The sequence below is a fragment of the Mastigoproctus giganteus genome, chromosome 4 (assembly GCF_048544385.1).
Source record: "Mastigoproctus giganteus isolate SK-2022 chromosome 4, ASM4854438v1, whole genome shotgun sequence".
Classification (NCBI taxonomy): Eukaryota; Metazoa; Arthropoda; class Arachnida; order Uropygi; family Thelyphonidae; genus Mastigoproctus; species Mastigoproctus giganteus.
In genome coordinates this window covers 84,623,830-84,637,722 of record NC_143578.1, presented here as the reverse complement: position 1 = coordinate 84,637,722, position 13,893 = coordinate 84,623,830, and the positions used below count along the sequence as shown (strand labels likewise).

The 13,893-nt window shown below is 37.2% G+C and overlaps 1 protein-coding gene across 5 annotated transcripts in view; it reads left to right on the top strand.

Moving 5' to 3' along the window:
- Positions 1-13,893, top strand: part of Alg12 (Alg12 alpha-1,6-mannosyltransferase) — a 295,448-nt gene that overhangs the window by 239,080 nt on the left and 42,475 nt on the right. For all 5 annotated transcript variants that reach the window (XM_090371645.1, XM_090371647.1, XM_090371643.1 and 2 more), the window contains one exon: positions 3,206-3,375. In XM_090371645.1, coding sequence (XP_090227771.1) covers positions 3,206-3,375 — 170 coding nt within the window. The remainder of the gene's footprint in view (positions 1-3,205; positions 3,376-13,893) is intronic.

The window sequence follows — 13,893 nt, the reverse complement described above, 5'->3', positions numbered from 1 at the left end:
GGGTGGGACATGCTGTATGAAGTAATGAAATTTTTGGATATGGCGTACACATGGCAAGAATATACCCAGATCTTTGACATAACGTGGCATTGGATGTTATTTTCAATAAAATGAGTTAAAGTCTTTCCATTTCAATCCTAATAGCCGGCCTAGCCCTTGCTTGCAGTGGCTATCTTTCCTGCTGCTAAAATTAATTCTTTATTTTTTTTTTTATAATTGTTCTTACAGTTAAAGTTGCGAGTCCTAAATTATGGCACACATCTGCTTGTCTTTGACCGGAATCGATTCGTTTCAAAACGTCTAATTTAATTTTCAAATTCAGTCTTTTTCTTACATTTATAGTCTTCGTACTGCGCTCAGACGTTGTTGCTTTTTCATTTTTATTGGCCATTATTAGCTCTTCGAAATGTAACTGCTTTGGTTGCATTAATTATGATACAATGTTCGAGTAAACTGTCTGTTACGCACAATGTCTAATACGGTACTGAGTGATGACTTCGGATAAATGCATATAACGCAAATATTACAAGCAATATACTTGATCATTTTTTAAAATGTTGATCTCGGAACTACTTAACAAGTCACTGTACTGCAATTAAATTAGTTTTCGAGAAAATTTCTCAAGTCGGCATGGGAAACGTTTTAACCGTATTTTTATATTCATTTTCTAGCTATCGACTCTATCAAATGAAAAGATTTTGTTAAATATGCCAAAAATGCAATCTGTAAAAGAGCATTATAGTGATCTGAGACAGCGTTATAGTCAGATACGGGTTATAATATAAGAACAGCATTATAGTGAATCAGCGTAAAGCGAACCACGTTATAACGGGGGCCTGCTGTACATATATGAATAACAAAAAAAAAAAATCCTGTATGTCGTTCTCCAGAAGACTATATGATCACACCACATCAACTGTACATTAACTGAATCAGACTTCACTCATGGTTTGTAGAACAACCAGTTCTAGCATTCAGCTCATGGCGAATCAAAATACATCGTTTGCACACATCACAGTATATCTCACTTGTTGGATCTCTTTATCTAACATGTTATACTTTAGTAAGAAACGTTCAAGTTTCATTTCAAAATTTATATTTTTGTCTTTAAATAAATTTTTAAAGAAATCTATCAATTTTAAAGATTACTATTAATATATATTTTTAGTAGCAATGGGTAAAATAGATATTATTTCTCCCTCCCCTTTGATTATGCCATTGTTTCATAATATTAGGTGTATAAATTTAATGATTTTCTATTATGATATTTAGAAAAAAGTGCCAGAATGTCATTCAGGTGCATTCCGGCCCGAATACACCACTGAGTGATGGCTATTTCATTGTTATATTGTTGCAGTAATAATGGCACTAGACTATACCTTTTGTTTTTTTAAGCAATTTTAAAAACCAACTCAAAAACAAATTACTCAACTTTATGAGATAAACACAAGTAACAAGTGCACTATTAATTTTAAACTAAAATCAATATTTTAGTTTAAAATCAGTGATGTTTTGGCGAACAGATCGAATTTATATACTAAACTCCTAACATTGGTGTACACACACACACACACACACGAGTATACATGCACCTGTTCTTATTCTTACCTACCCTAACACAGCCCATGTATTTTACTTCCTATTTACTTACTTACTTACTTACTATTTTACTTACAATTTACTTGTTCCACGATAACTACCAGCAGTCCCTGAAATCAGAAAGGTAGATGGAATAAATAGCATACAGATAAAACCAAAATTTTGTCTATTCGAAAACTTCATTAGTAATTTTAAATAAACGTCAAAGTAATGTGGGCCACCATGATCCTGTTGAATGCTGCATTGTTGGAATTCTGCTGTAAGTATCCTCTTCCAACTTGGTCACATCATACTTCACCAGAATGCAATTAAGAAAAATAAAAATGGATTTAATGTGAACATTTGTATTAACACTCAAATGGATTAATCCATGCATAAAGAGCTACAAAGCACCTTAAAATTAAATATCTATCAGAGTTGATATCAATGTCAGTATAGAGTATTCCTCAAGTATTATTTTTACTTTGGATTTGCATCAGTGATTGTGTTACAATCTGAGAAGTATAGACATGAAAAAAAAAAAAAAAGATGTGACAGGCATAATGTTATTTGTGGAACTTTATGCAATAGATTATGCCCACTTGTGTAAGTATAACAACCCCAGGGGCTCACATCTGGTGAATATGTGCTTGGCACACCCAAGGTCCTGAGCTGGATTTCATCATTTTTCTCTTTCTTGGTGATCCCCCCCCCCCCAATCTCTCTCTCTCTCTCTCTCTCTCAGGGTAACTCAGAAATTTTTTTTGGCTGTTGCAACATAAGCCTAAGGCTTCCTTGCACCATATGGCTAATAATAATTAACTCATGTCTTCTGGTGTTTCCTCTGGGATCCATTTGTTGCAGAAAACTGGCTTCATTGCACTTTCCATAATGAAATAAATCATTTATGGCAGTGATGCTTGCCATATCCTGCAGCAACATTCATCACACAATGCAAGCCATTTGTGGCAGCAAACATGTGACAATCCCAGAGGTAGCAGATTTCTTGAGGGAGTGAAACAATGCAATTTGACTGTCACAGTATAATTTTCGTCTTGTTAGAGAAGATTGTATTTGTGCTGCTCATCTCATTTGAAAGTTATTGTTCTCGAACATAATGTATTTTTGATAATATAAATATAATATTAATGAAAAATTAATATGTTGTACTATTTTAAATATTTTGAAGTGAATGAGCTTTTTGATTTAGAAAACCTTTCTTAACTCATAAAGCTCATTTTTATTCATTTTTGCTTTGACTTGATAACAGAATCCCAAAGTGGAGCCAAACATGCCATATATAAATAAGCAATTAGTGTAGTATATTTGATTATTCAGATATACTACATTCAGGATATTAGAGTCAATAAACAAATTTTTACTTTTAAAATGTGGAGATAAAGCATTTTAATGAATTTTTAATTTAAAATTGAAACTAATTTTAATTGTGAATTCCCATATCATTATAATGTTAAAGCATAATTTTACAAAGTTAATGATTTCATGAACTATTTCATGGTTATTTCAAGAATGAAATAGACATAGCTACTCCAGAGTTAATGTCAGATTTACATTATTTGCAAATATAACACTGTACTTATTACATTTTTTGTCTTTATTTTATTAGGTGGCATAACCGTTTGAAATCAATGTTTCAAGTGTTTCTCCTTTTAATAGCATGCTTTCACCTTCTTGTAAACTTGTTTACTTCAGGACTTTTATTATATATTTCTCATTACAATTATCCAGGAGGTTTTGCACTTTCAAGGCTTCATGAAATAGAAGCATCTAAGTCAGGTAAGCTGAATTAATTTTTAAATAGGAAAAGCTAATATCTTTATTACTATGTAAATGTTATGTAGGTAATAAACCATGTGTTGCAACAGCCCATCACAGGTTTGAATTGACCTTAGGAAATTTTTTTTTTTTTTTTTTTTTGCATTTAAATAAAAATCTTTGTATTATCTAATTCTTTTTACTTAATAGTTAAAACAAACCATTTTGGGACTTCAGTGAATACTTCACTTTTTATCCTCTGCACAGAATTGCAGACACGAGAACATTTTTTTCTCTCCGTGCAACATTTTTCCAGCATGATCTTATATTTCTTAACTAAGTCATCAGTTTGTTTAGGTGGCTAAGGTAAAGAAAGCCAACATTAGAACGACGAGAAACATCAGATAACTTACGCGGAAAATTAGTTTCCCGACACCGGACTCTAGTGCAACTCTCTAGTTAAACAGATGGTAGGTGTTATCGGTCTGGAGCCGAAATCGAGAAGGATATATTGATCTTACAGGTAGGCGTGGAAAATGATGAAATGATTGATGGTGGTGGGCGCAACAGAGGACAAGCTACTATGTAGTCATTGGTTGGCATTATAATGTATTTATGAGTACAAAACGGTGCATAATAGTTTTGTAATGAACGGTAAACAGGTAGCGATGAATCTTTTAAAGATGGAAGAAATTTGTAAGGAAAATAAAACGTTGGTTGATTTTTTGATGGAAACTAAATTAATAAAAGTTTCGTTCTGTTCATTTTTATGTTCTTCATTATGTTTTTTTTCTCATTATTAAAAGCAGATTTTTGGAGTTCATGAGTGTTTTTACTATACTGTTGATTTAGGTTTGGTTACGAAAAAAGGAAAAGGTTTCATTATTTTTCTTTATATTTCGTAACCTGACCTTAAATGGTAGGTAGTAGTAGTAGTGGCATGTGATGCAAGAAAGCAAGTGTATGAGCTTATGCAGCATCAGCCAAAAAAAAAAAAAAAAAAAAAATCACATTATTCCCTCCAAATCCTGTCCAGTTACTCCTTAAATTTATTCAACCTATCAAATTCCACAACAACGGATGAAAGTTTGTTCCAGCAATTAACCACCCGCTGGCTAAAGGCAAATTTCCGTGCATCTATTCTACATCTGTCCTTTCTTAATTTGAATTTATGCCCCCTTAGGTTCGTAATCTGAACAAGTGGAAGGATCTCATCAGAATTCAGCGTGCTCAGCCCATTCAAGGCCTTATACACCTCAATCAGATCACCGCGCAGGTGCCTAGTCTCCAGCCACTGCAATTTGTTGTTGCCCAATCTTGTTGCCCTTCTCTGTACACGCTCAAGCAAATCTACATCCTTCCTAAAATGAGGCCTCCAGACCTGTATGCAGTACTCAAGCCGCGGCCTGACCATTGCCTTATACAAAGGGACAATCACCTCCTTCTCCCTGCTAGCAAAATTCCTATATATCATTGACAAAACCTCATGACCTGCCCTGGCAGCCTGTCTGCATTGCTCAGAAAACTTCATATCTTACTGCACAATTATTCCCAGGTCTTTTTCATTTTCTACCACCTTAAGTGTAGTACCACACAGTTGGTACGTTTCTCTGCGGTTACTTCTGCCCGTATGCAGTATTTTGCATTTGTCAAGGTTAAACTTCAGTTGCCACTTCTTAGCCCATCTGCCCAAATTATCTAGATCCTGTTGCAGTAGCACACTGCCATTACTATCATTAACAACCCTGCCAACCTTTGTATCATCTGCAAACTTCGACACTAAGCCAGATATACCTTCATCAATATCATTGATAAATATACAAAACAACAGAGGACCCAACACCGAACCCTGTGGGACTCCACTAATAACATTAGTCCATGAAGAACAGCACCCATTAATTACCACCCTCTGTCTTCTCCCACTCAACCATCCTTTTATCCATTGTAGCAACTTACCCTTAATACCATTCTGCTCCAATTTGTACAATAGTTTTCCATGCGCAACAGTGTCAGAAGCTTACCTGAAATCTAAATATATGATATCAAAATTATTTTTTGCATCCAGTTCCTTTGTAACCACATCATAATATCCTATCAAATTTGTCAGACAAGATTTTCCCTTAACAAACCCATGCTGTGTCTGAATTATTGCTGCAGTCTTGTCTAGATGATCCTGCAATGCATCTTTAATCAGTGACTCCCATTATTTTACCCAGAACAGAAGTTAAACTAACTGGTCTGTAATTACTCGTATCACCCTTCGATCCCCTTTTTTGTGAATTGGGGATATCTCCTTTGCACATCTCCAGTCCGTGGGGAACCTCCCCCGAGTCCAAGGATGCTCTCATGATTATGGCTAAGGGTTTGCCTAGTTGCTTTGCCGCCTCCTTTAATATAACTGGATTGATCCCATCCACCCCAGTGCCTTTCTTATGTTTAACTTCAACAATTTCTCCTCCACTTTGCTCTCAGTTATTATAAATCATTAAGCACCTTGCTACAATTTGATAACCTTCTGCCATTTTCAAACCTTAATAACTTCTCATGTGTGAATGTAGATGCAAAATATTCATTCAGTTTGTTTGTTATCTGAGCAGGATCATCAACAGTCGAACCATCGATATCAAGTGGACCAATCAGATTCATCCCCTTCCTTTTAGAGTTTATATAAGTAAAGAAATCCTTGCTGTTTTTCTTAGCATCTTTTACCAAAGATTTCTCGTAATCTGCTTTTGCCTGCCTAACCTCCTTTGTGACCTGATTACGGACTAGCTTATATCTGCCATAGGCTTCTGAGTCGCTTGATAATTTATATGCATCCCATGCATTTTTCTTCTCTGTCACGAGTCTCATTAGCTCGTTTGATAAACATTTAGGCCTAAACCTTGAACAATATTTCTTAATAGGTATGAAACGTTTAGTAGCATCCACGATTAATTCCTTGAATGCTTCCCACTTAGAATTTACTTTTGGTAACATTGCCAGTTGATCCCACTGTACAGAATTTAAAAACTGTCTGAGACCACTGTAGTCACCTTTACGGAAGCAAAAACCCTTTCCTTTACCCCTGATGGTAATTATATCTGTAAGTAAATCCCACATCAGTACACTGTAATCACTGCCACCTAGTGGTTCCTTTATCTGCAAATTCTTAATACATGAATGATCACTGCTGATAACCAGATGAAGAGTATTACCCTCTCTGGTTGCCTCTCGAACATGCTGCTGCAGAAAACAATCATCCAATAAATCCACAAAAGTCTTACTAGTGTGTGAGTGGCCAACCCACAAGTTCCAGTCAATATCTGGGAAGTTAAAATCCCCCATTATAAGACATTCTGATTTACTAGCCCACTCTATTTCTCTGTACAAATGTTCATTGTACTCATTCGAGTCATTAGGCCTATAACACATTCCTACTCTTATTTTTGCTTTCGCAGTGCTTATGTCACACCAAACTGACTCAACAGTGCACTGTTCATCTATATAAACTGGATGCACTTCTTTTGATTTTATATTTTCTTAATTAACAGCATAACACCTCCTCCCTTCGTATCCTGTCTATCCTTTCTGTACACATTGTACTCCCCAAATTCCAGTTCTTCATTCCTTATATCTGTGTGACACCACGTCTCTGATATCCCAACACTATCTGCCTTTGATGTCTTGACCAACACTTCAAATTCTTCAAATTTATTTACTATACTTCTAGCATTGGTATACACGCAAGTATACATGTACCTATTCCTATTCCCCCTGACACATCCCATATACCCACCTGTTTCACGATGACTGCCATCAGTCCCTGAAACCCCCAGCACCCCTTGCTCCAGGTTGCTACTTGTTCTAATAGAAATTGTGCAAAAATCACCTTCACCTCTGCCTGCGGCTACTTTTAACCTTTTAGTCTGTGAATCCCTCCAAGCTAGCAGTTTTCCAACCCACCTAAAGCTGCCTCGATAGCATCAGCAAATATTCTTGCACCCTTTCTATTTAAGTGTATCCCATCCCTGTAAAAGCAGTCTCTCCTGTTAACAAGCACAGACCAGGATGAAAAAAATTTTACCCCTTGAGCCTTGCACATTTCCTCGAGGGCCGAATTGCTTGACAAGGCTCTTGTCATGTACTCCCTCCTGTCATGTCTGGGCAGAATTGCAGATACTTTCAAATTTAACCCTAATTCTCGGCTTTCATTCAACATTGACCTGTACTTGTTAAGTAAATCTGCAGATCTCCTACTCTTAATGTCATTGGTGCCAACGTGTACAACAGTATCGCCTTTTGTGCCCTTAAAAGATGATATATGCTTTACAACGTCATCAACTTTTGCCCCTGGTCCTGTTCCATCTATCCTTTTTACTCAATATATTCCCCATCTCCCTGACAATAGAGTCACCAACAATAACTAGTTCCTTTGGGACCGGCGCATTCTGCCTTGGGGATTGCCGCTGTGTTGCCTGATGCCCAGGAGTGAGCTCTGGCATTGAGTTGGGCAGCTGAGAGCTTGATGGGCCCCTCATATTAATTTCTTCAAGGGAATCTACCCTACACCTCAAGCTCTCATTGATGCCCAGTACAGCGCCGAGTTGATGCCTAATTTCTAGACACTCTCTGCACCTGGCACACCCAAAGACATCCTCCTTGGCTAGATCATGTTCTGTTCCAGAGAGTTTGGCAAACATTTCACAAGTTGCACATTTTTTTAGGCTGTGATGCTTTGGAGAATTGCTCCCCCCCCCCCCCTCAGTTCTCCTCCAAGTCACAGCACTCCTGCCACTTTGTGCCTGTTGCTTTGCTGCTCTAGTCTGGGGCATGATATTTTAAATTAATAAGATCAATAAATTTAATAAATTAATTTTCAATACTACGCTTTCTAATAGAATCCTAAATGCAGTGATGCATATTACGCTATATAATTATACGTTAGAGCTGCCTAGTTACCACAATTAAAAATTTGAATTCCCTACTACTCTATACAAAAACAATGGCTGCAAGATTCGAACGAAATAACGGTTTTACTTATTTTAAGTAGTAATCTACAAAAACTCTTTATCTAAATTAAAAATAAAAATAACCAGCTTAACAAAACTATAAGACTATTTATAAAGTACGATATAAAATAACAATTAGGTAAATAAAAAGGTTAGGAAATAATATAAACGGTTTCCTTATATTTAGTGACCTAACCTTAAATGTTAGGTTAAGATAAAATATAAGAAAAGAAAGAAAGATTCAATATATATATTGGTTGATTCTATTAAGTAAATGTTATGGATTTGTATGGTTCAGGCTACTAAGTTAGCGAGTGTAGACTAACTTTAGCCTGAGGGGCCTATAAACAATATATAAGTGAAATGGTGTTATAAAATAATATGATACTAAATAATGAAAATAACATTAAAATGTTGATAAACAATAAAATGCTAAATACAAAGTAAAGTGCAAATACATTCCCTCACTTGGCCATCAATCTGCTACTTTGTCGGGGGCTTTGAGCAGAACGATAGCCAGACTAAAGGAATGTCTCATACCTACCCGTTTCTGTTAACCCCATACCAGTTTTGCCAGTTGTACGTTTTTAAGTGATAATGTTAGTTTTCAATTGATAGCAAGTCAATGCAATAGGATAATAAGTTTAGTTTAATTTACATGAATTCTTAAACTTTTAGATTTTTAAATCATTAGTTTTTCCAATCATATTGTGTGAACAGCAAACTGGGTTAGGTGACACAAAGCCCAACGGGTATGTATCTGAATAAATGAGAAAGGTTCTTATTTCATTCTTGCTGTGGTGGTCGGATTGAAAAGGGGCAGGTTCCCGCCTTCAGGTTGTTTTATATGTTGGTATGATTATGTTCACAGTCGCGTCTTTTGTATACAATGGTGTGATGGAAAAATTGCTGTAGGCAATATCTCGTGATATTGCCTACAACAATTAAACCCATCACACCCTATAAACCCACCCATGAATCCCAAAACACTCGCAGTGTTTTGGGATTCATGGGTGGGTTTATATTTGTGCTTGTAGGGGGGGCTTGCTTCTGATATCTGTAAGGACCAATGTAAAAGAAATGATGGAAATTACAAGATGTATGCAATTAAATTGTTAATGAAAATGTTAATAAAAATGGGTTGCAGTACCCTGGACAAGGGCCGGTATAGCTTTTCTAAGGCATAACGACCCGTGATTGTCCGTGGGGGGGGGATAGCTATGTACATATTGACAGCCTCCTTCAAAGTGAATTTTTACCCTATGTTACTAGATAAACTGATGGAATATAAACTTAATGTGTATGTTTTGTCTTAGTCATAATTATTTAGTTGTTGGGGTTTTTGTTTTTGATGATAATTTCCCTTGGTATAGTTTGTCTGATTTTGGAAGGGGAGGAAAATTTTGGTGTGCTGGAAGTTAATAGCATAAACTTCTATAAGAACACAATATATATATAGTGAATAGCTGTTGAGATGTTGATTGACATACATTATGATATGTGTGTATCCGCACGAGTGTCTTTAAAAATAAAAGTACAGTAATAAAAAAATAATATTTTGTTAATGAACAATTTATGGGCTAGTCCACATGATTCTAAAGAAAAAAGGTCACGTTACCCCCTCCATTTCAGGAGGGGTTCAAGTTCCCATGGGATTCAATTGGAGGTAACCTGACCTTTTTCCATCCTTAGGGCATATTATTGAACAAGAAAATAAAAATACAGTCATAAAAAATTTATTTTTTTATGAATGTATTTCTAAATATCACTGTGATTCTAATGAAAAAAGGTTAGGTTACCCGCTTTTTTCACCATTATGGAAAGCGTTCATTAGGGCAAGTTACCATTAGTGCTTCTGAGTGCTACTAAAATTATACTAACCCGATGTTATTGTGCGGTGTGTTCGTGCACCAATCTGCACATCGTTTGCCATGCCTACCTGTCTGTTTGTTGTTTGTTATTTGGTTTTTAGGAGCATTAGCAACTAAGGCCATATTGCTCTGGGGATATGCGGTGGTCATTCCCTGACCTTTCCGCATCCTCTGTATTTGGTGGTGACGGGCTCGAACCCCGGTCTAAATCAAGAAGCGTATGCTACGCACTGCTGCTCCTTCCCACCTGTCTACGGAGGTGCCGCCTACCTGTCAATCAATATATCATTCTTAACTTTGCTCCAGTCCGATAACACCTACAGTCTGTTTACCGGGCGAGCAGCGCTAGAGTGCCGTATCAGAAAACTAATTTTCCGCTAAGTTATCCAACGTTTCTCGTCGTTCTCATGTTGGCTTTCTTTACCTTCGCCGTTTAGGTTTTAAGTCATTAGTACCCACATGGATCACTTTAGTGCCCTTAAAAAACCAATAGCTGATTAGTCACATCACCAATTTTTGAACGTGCTAGACATACCCTGGTTCTCTTCCAGCTGTTTTTATTACAGAATGTATATAGTTTTCTGTAATCAAGCAATGTCAGTCCTGTCTGTGCAGGTTCTGAAGAGAGGAAGTTGTTCTTGCTCAGCTCCACATAGGTTACAATCATCTGATACATTCCTTTTGCTGAGAGCGGTTGATCCACCTATGTGTGAAGAGCGTGAAGCTGTTTTAACCATTCATCACGTTTTTATTGAACGCCCTTGGTGTAACAATGCAAAACGTCTGTGTTCTGGTTGAACCATTTACACTTATCTAGATTTTAGATGACAGAGACAATGTGTGATGTTCTTAACTTTCTACATTTAATTAATTTATAACCACAAATTTAAATTTATACTATATTTTGTTATTTAACTTTATTTTTACCTGAGTTCTTAATATGCGTCCGTGCACACACACACACACACACACACACACATACACGCACACACACACACCATAGTACATCATATTTACATTCTTGACTTGGTAGCCTGTTTATAGTCTACCAAATGTACTTTGTATTGTTTTTATTTTTGACTTGCTGCATTATGGCCTAAGCTGCCTATGTGCCAATAAACACAAAATCAACCAAACAACCATATATCTGGCTTCCCTTACAATTGACAGGGAAACTGAAAATATATTCTGTAATAAAGACAGATTTGGGAGATAATTGCTCAGTACAGAATCAGAAATTTGGGTCTCTGTTGAGCCCTGTTCAATTTTTCTCTAGCACACAAACTCATGCTTGCAGAGATTCAATCTTGCCCAACAGCACAGTGAATTGTAATTTACAGTTCATCTAGAATACAGAAAATAATCTCCATCATCAATAGAAAGTTTTTGTGTCCCCCTGATTATTTATAATCATTCCATGCATTTTTCTTCTCTGTCGCTATTCTGATCATTTCATCGAACATTGATTATCAGCTGATGATGTTGCCAGCTGTAAATTTCAGTTTTAATTAAGAACTTGTCATAGTTGATTACTTCTTCAAGTGGAGTGTTTCAATTTACAATGGGTTTCCTCATTCTACAAGTTATTTTTGGTAGGAATGTTTTCCTGCAACAAAGTGTGGTTCAAGCTGTCTTGGTCGGTTAAACCTTGAGCTGTCAGGAACTCCCATACTCCATCCATCCATGTCCTCCTAGGTCTTCCTCTTCTCCTTCTTCTTGGAGGTATCCATTCCAAGATAGCCTTCGGGTATCTGGTTTCTTGCATCCATTTTACATGTCCACACCAGGTTAAACTTTTCTTTGATAGTAGCAATATTATTCATTTTTACTTCCATTTTCTCTCTTATGTCCTCATTCTGTTTTCTGTCTCTTTTACAAGTTCTTGCTGAGCATCTCCAAAAATCTGTTTCTGTGAAGAGCAATTTGTTTTCCCCTCACCTATTCAAAGTCCAGGTGTCCACTCCCTACAATAAAAGACATTGTACAATCGTTTGAAATGTAATTTCAAACGATTGTACAATGTCTTTTATTGAAAAAAGAAAAAAACTTTTTTTCTATTCAGAATATTTTTGCTCCATAGAACGGAATTTAGCATGCTAATAGCCTTTCTACCATCTGCAATTCTCTTATTGGTCTCTGTTTGGGATCATCCGTTACTTTGTAAGATTGATCCCAAATATTTGAATTTAACGACTTATTTAATTTTAAAACCTTCAATATTTAGAATGTGTCCTGATCCTGAAGATAGCATTTCAGTCTTAATAAATTGATTGTTAGATCCCCATCATTTATATTCTTCAAACAATTTATGATGCATAGTCTGCATCTTCTAAGGGCGCCTCCGTAGCCAGGTGGGCAGGAGCAGCAGTGCGTAGCACACGCTTCTTGATTAGACCGGGGTTCGAGCCCATGACCACCAAATACGAAGGATGCGGAAAGGTCAGGGAATGACCACCACATATCCCCGGAGCAATATGGCTTTAGTTGCTAATGCTCCTAAAAAACCAAATAACAACAGCATTTTCTAAGACTTGTATTTACACCACCTGATCTTCTGCGAAAAGTAAATTGTGAATATAGATGTGCATTCCGTTTTCATTTCCACTTGTAGATCGTTTAGCATTTGTGCATTTTTTTAGGCTGAATGAGAAACTAGCCCATTGCAGCAACCCCTAACCTGGAGGACCAGGATATCTCACTTAGTCTGGCCCCTACCCTTTGACCTATCCAGCTTGGGAGGCTCTACCAGTAGCTTAGCTACCACTGACTTAGCTCTCTGTGTCATCGGGGCATTCAAGTCCCCCACCTCGAGAAGGTGGAGTATACCATTGGGGAGGTAGTTGATTTTTGCTGTATTAATTATGACATTTATTGGTCCAGTCATTTTCTCAATATGTTTCATTGCCTCCTTTACATCTTACTCATAATTTACAGTAATGAAAAGACGAAAAAAGCTTGGACTTGGTTCTTTAGGCTGTTGCAGACATTCTCTCAGATATGCCAGATAAGTCGTGCTTGCTACCTGGGAGTCTAAAACTCTGATGGTACTGATATTTGGGTGATATTCAAGTCAAGTGGACGTAATTTTGGTGAAGTCCGGACGGTCTGTGACATCCATATCCTCTGCTTGCACTTTCACGATGATGGGACTGTTAGTAATCCTGGGAATAACCCCCATGCACAAGCACCCAGATGCGAATGAACTTAAGCAGGGATCGAGGTGTGGTGCCCACACCACATGGAGCAATGCCAGCCTGCTGTGTTAGCAGGCAGTACTAGGTGGTAGATGACTCATCAACCAGTGCAATACCACCACTTTGCTTATTGTAGGCTTGAAATGGTGGAACCCATGTTTAGTCTCCAGAGCAAAGTTCCGGTCAACCCTACCCCATCTCTCCCATCATGCAGTATGATTGATGTCATTTGAGGGTATGATGAACACCATGGCGAGATCCAGACTTCCTTACATTTCGAGGGTACAGCTCTAAAACAGTGTCCGCAGGCCGGCCGCTAGTTAGTACACCGGACCGAACCTATTGGTAACTCTCTAGGAGGCTTCCAGATCAGCTAGTGTATAATCTTGCTGGCTCTACACTGCCAGATAGTGACTGGAAGGAGTCCAAGTAGTGTGTATGCAGGGGGCATTGTCGAGGCTACGTTATATTAAGGATCTGCGT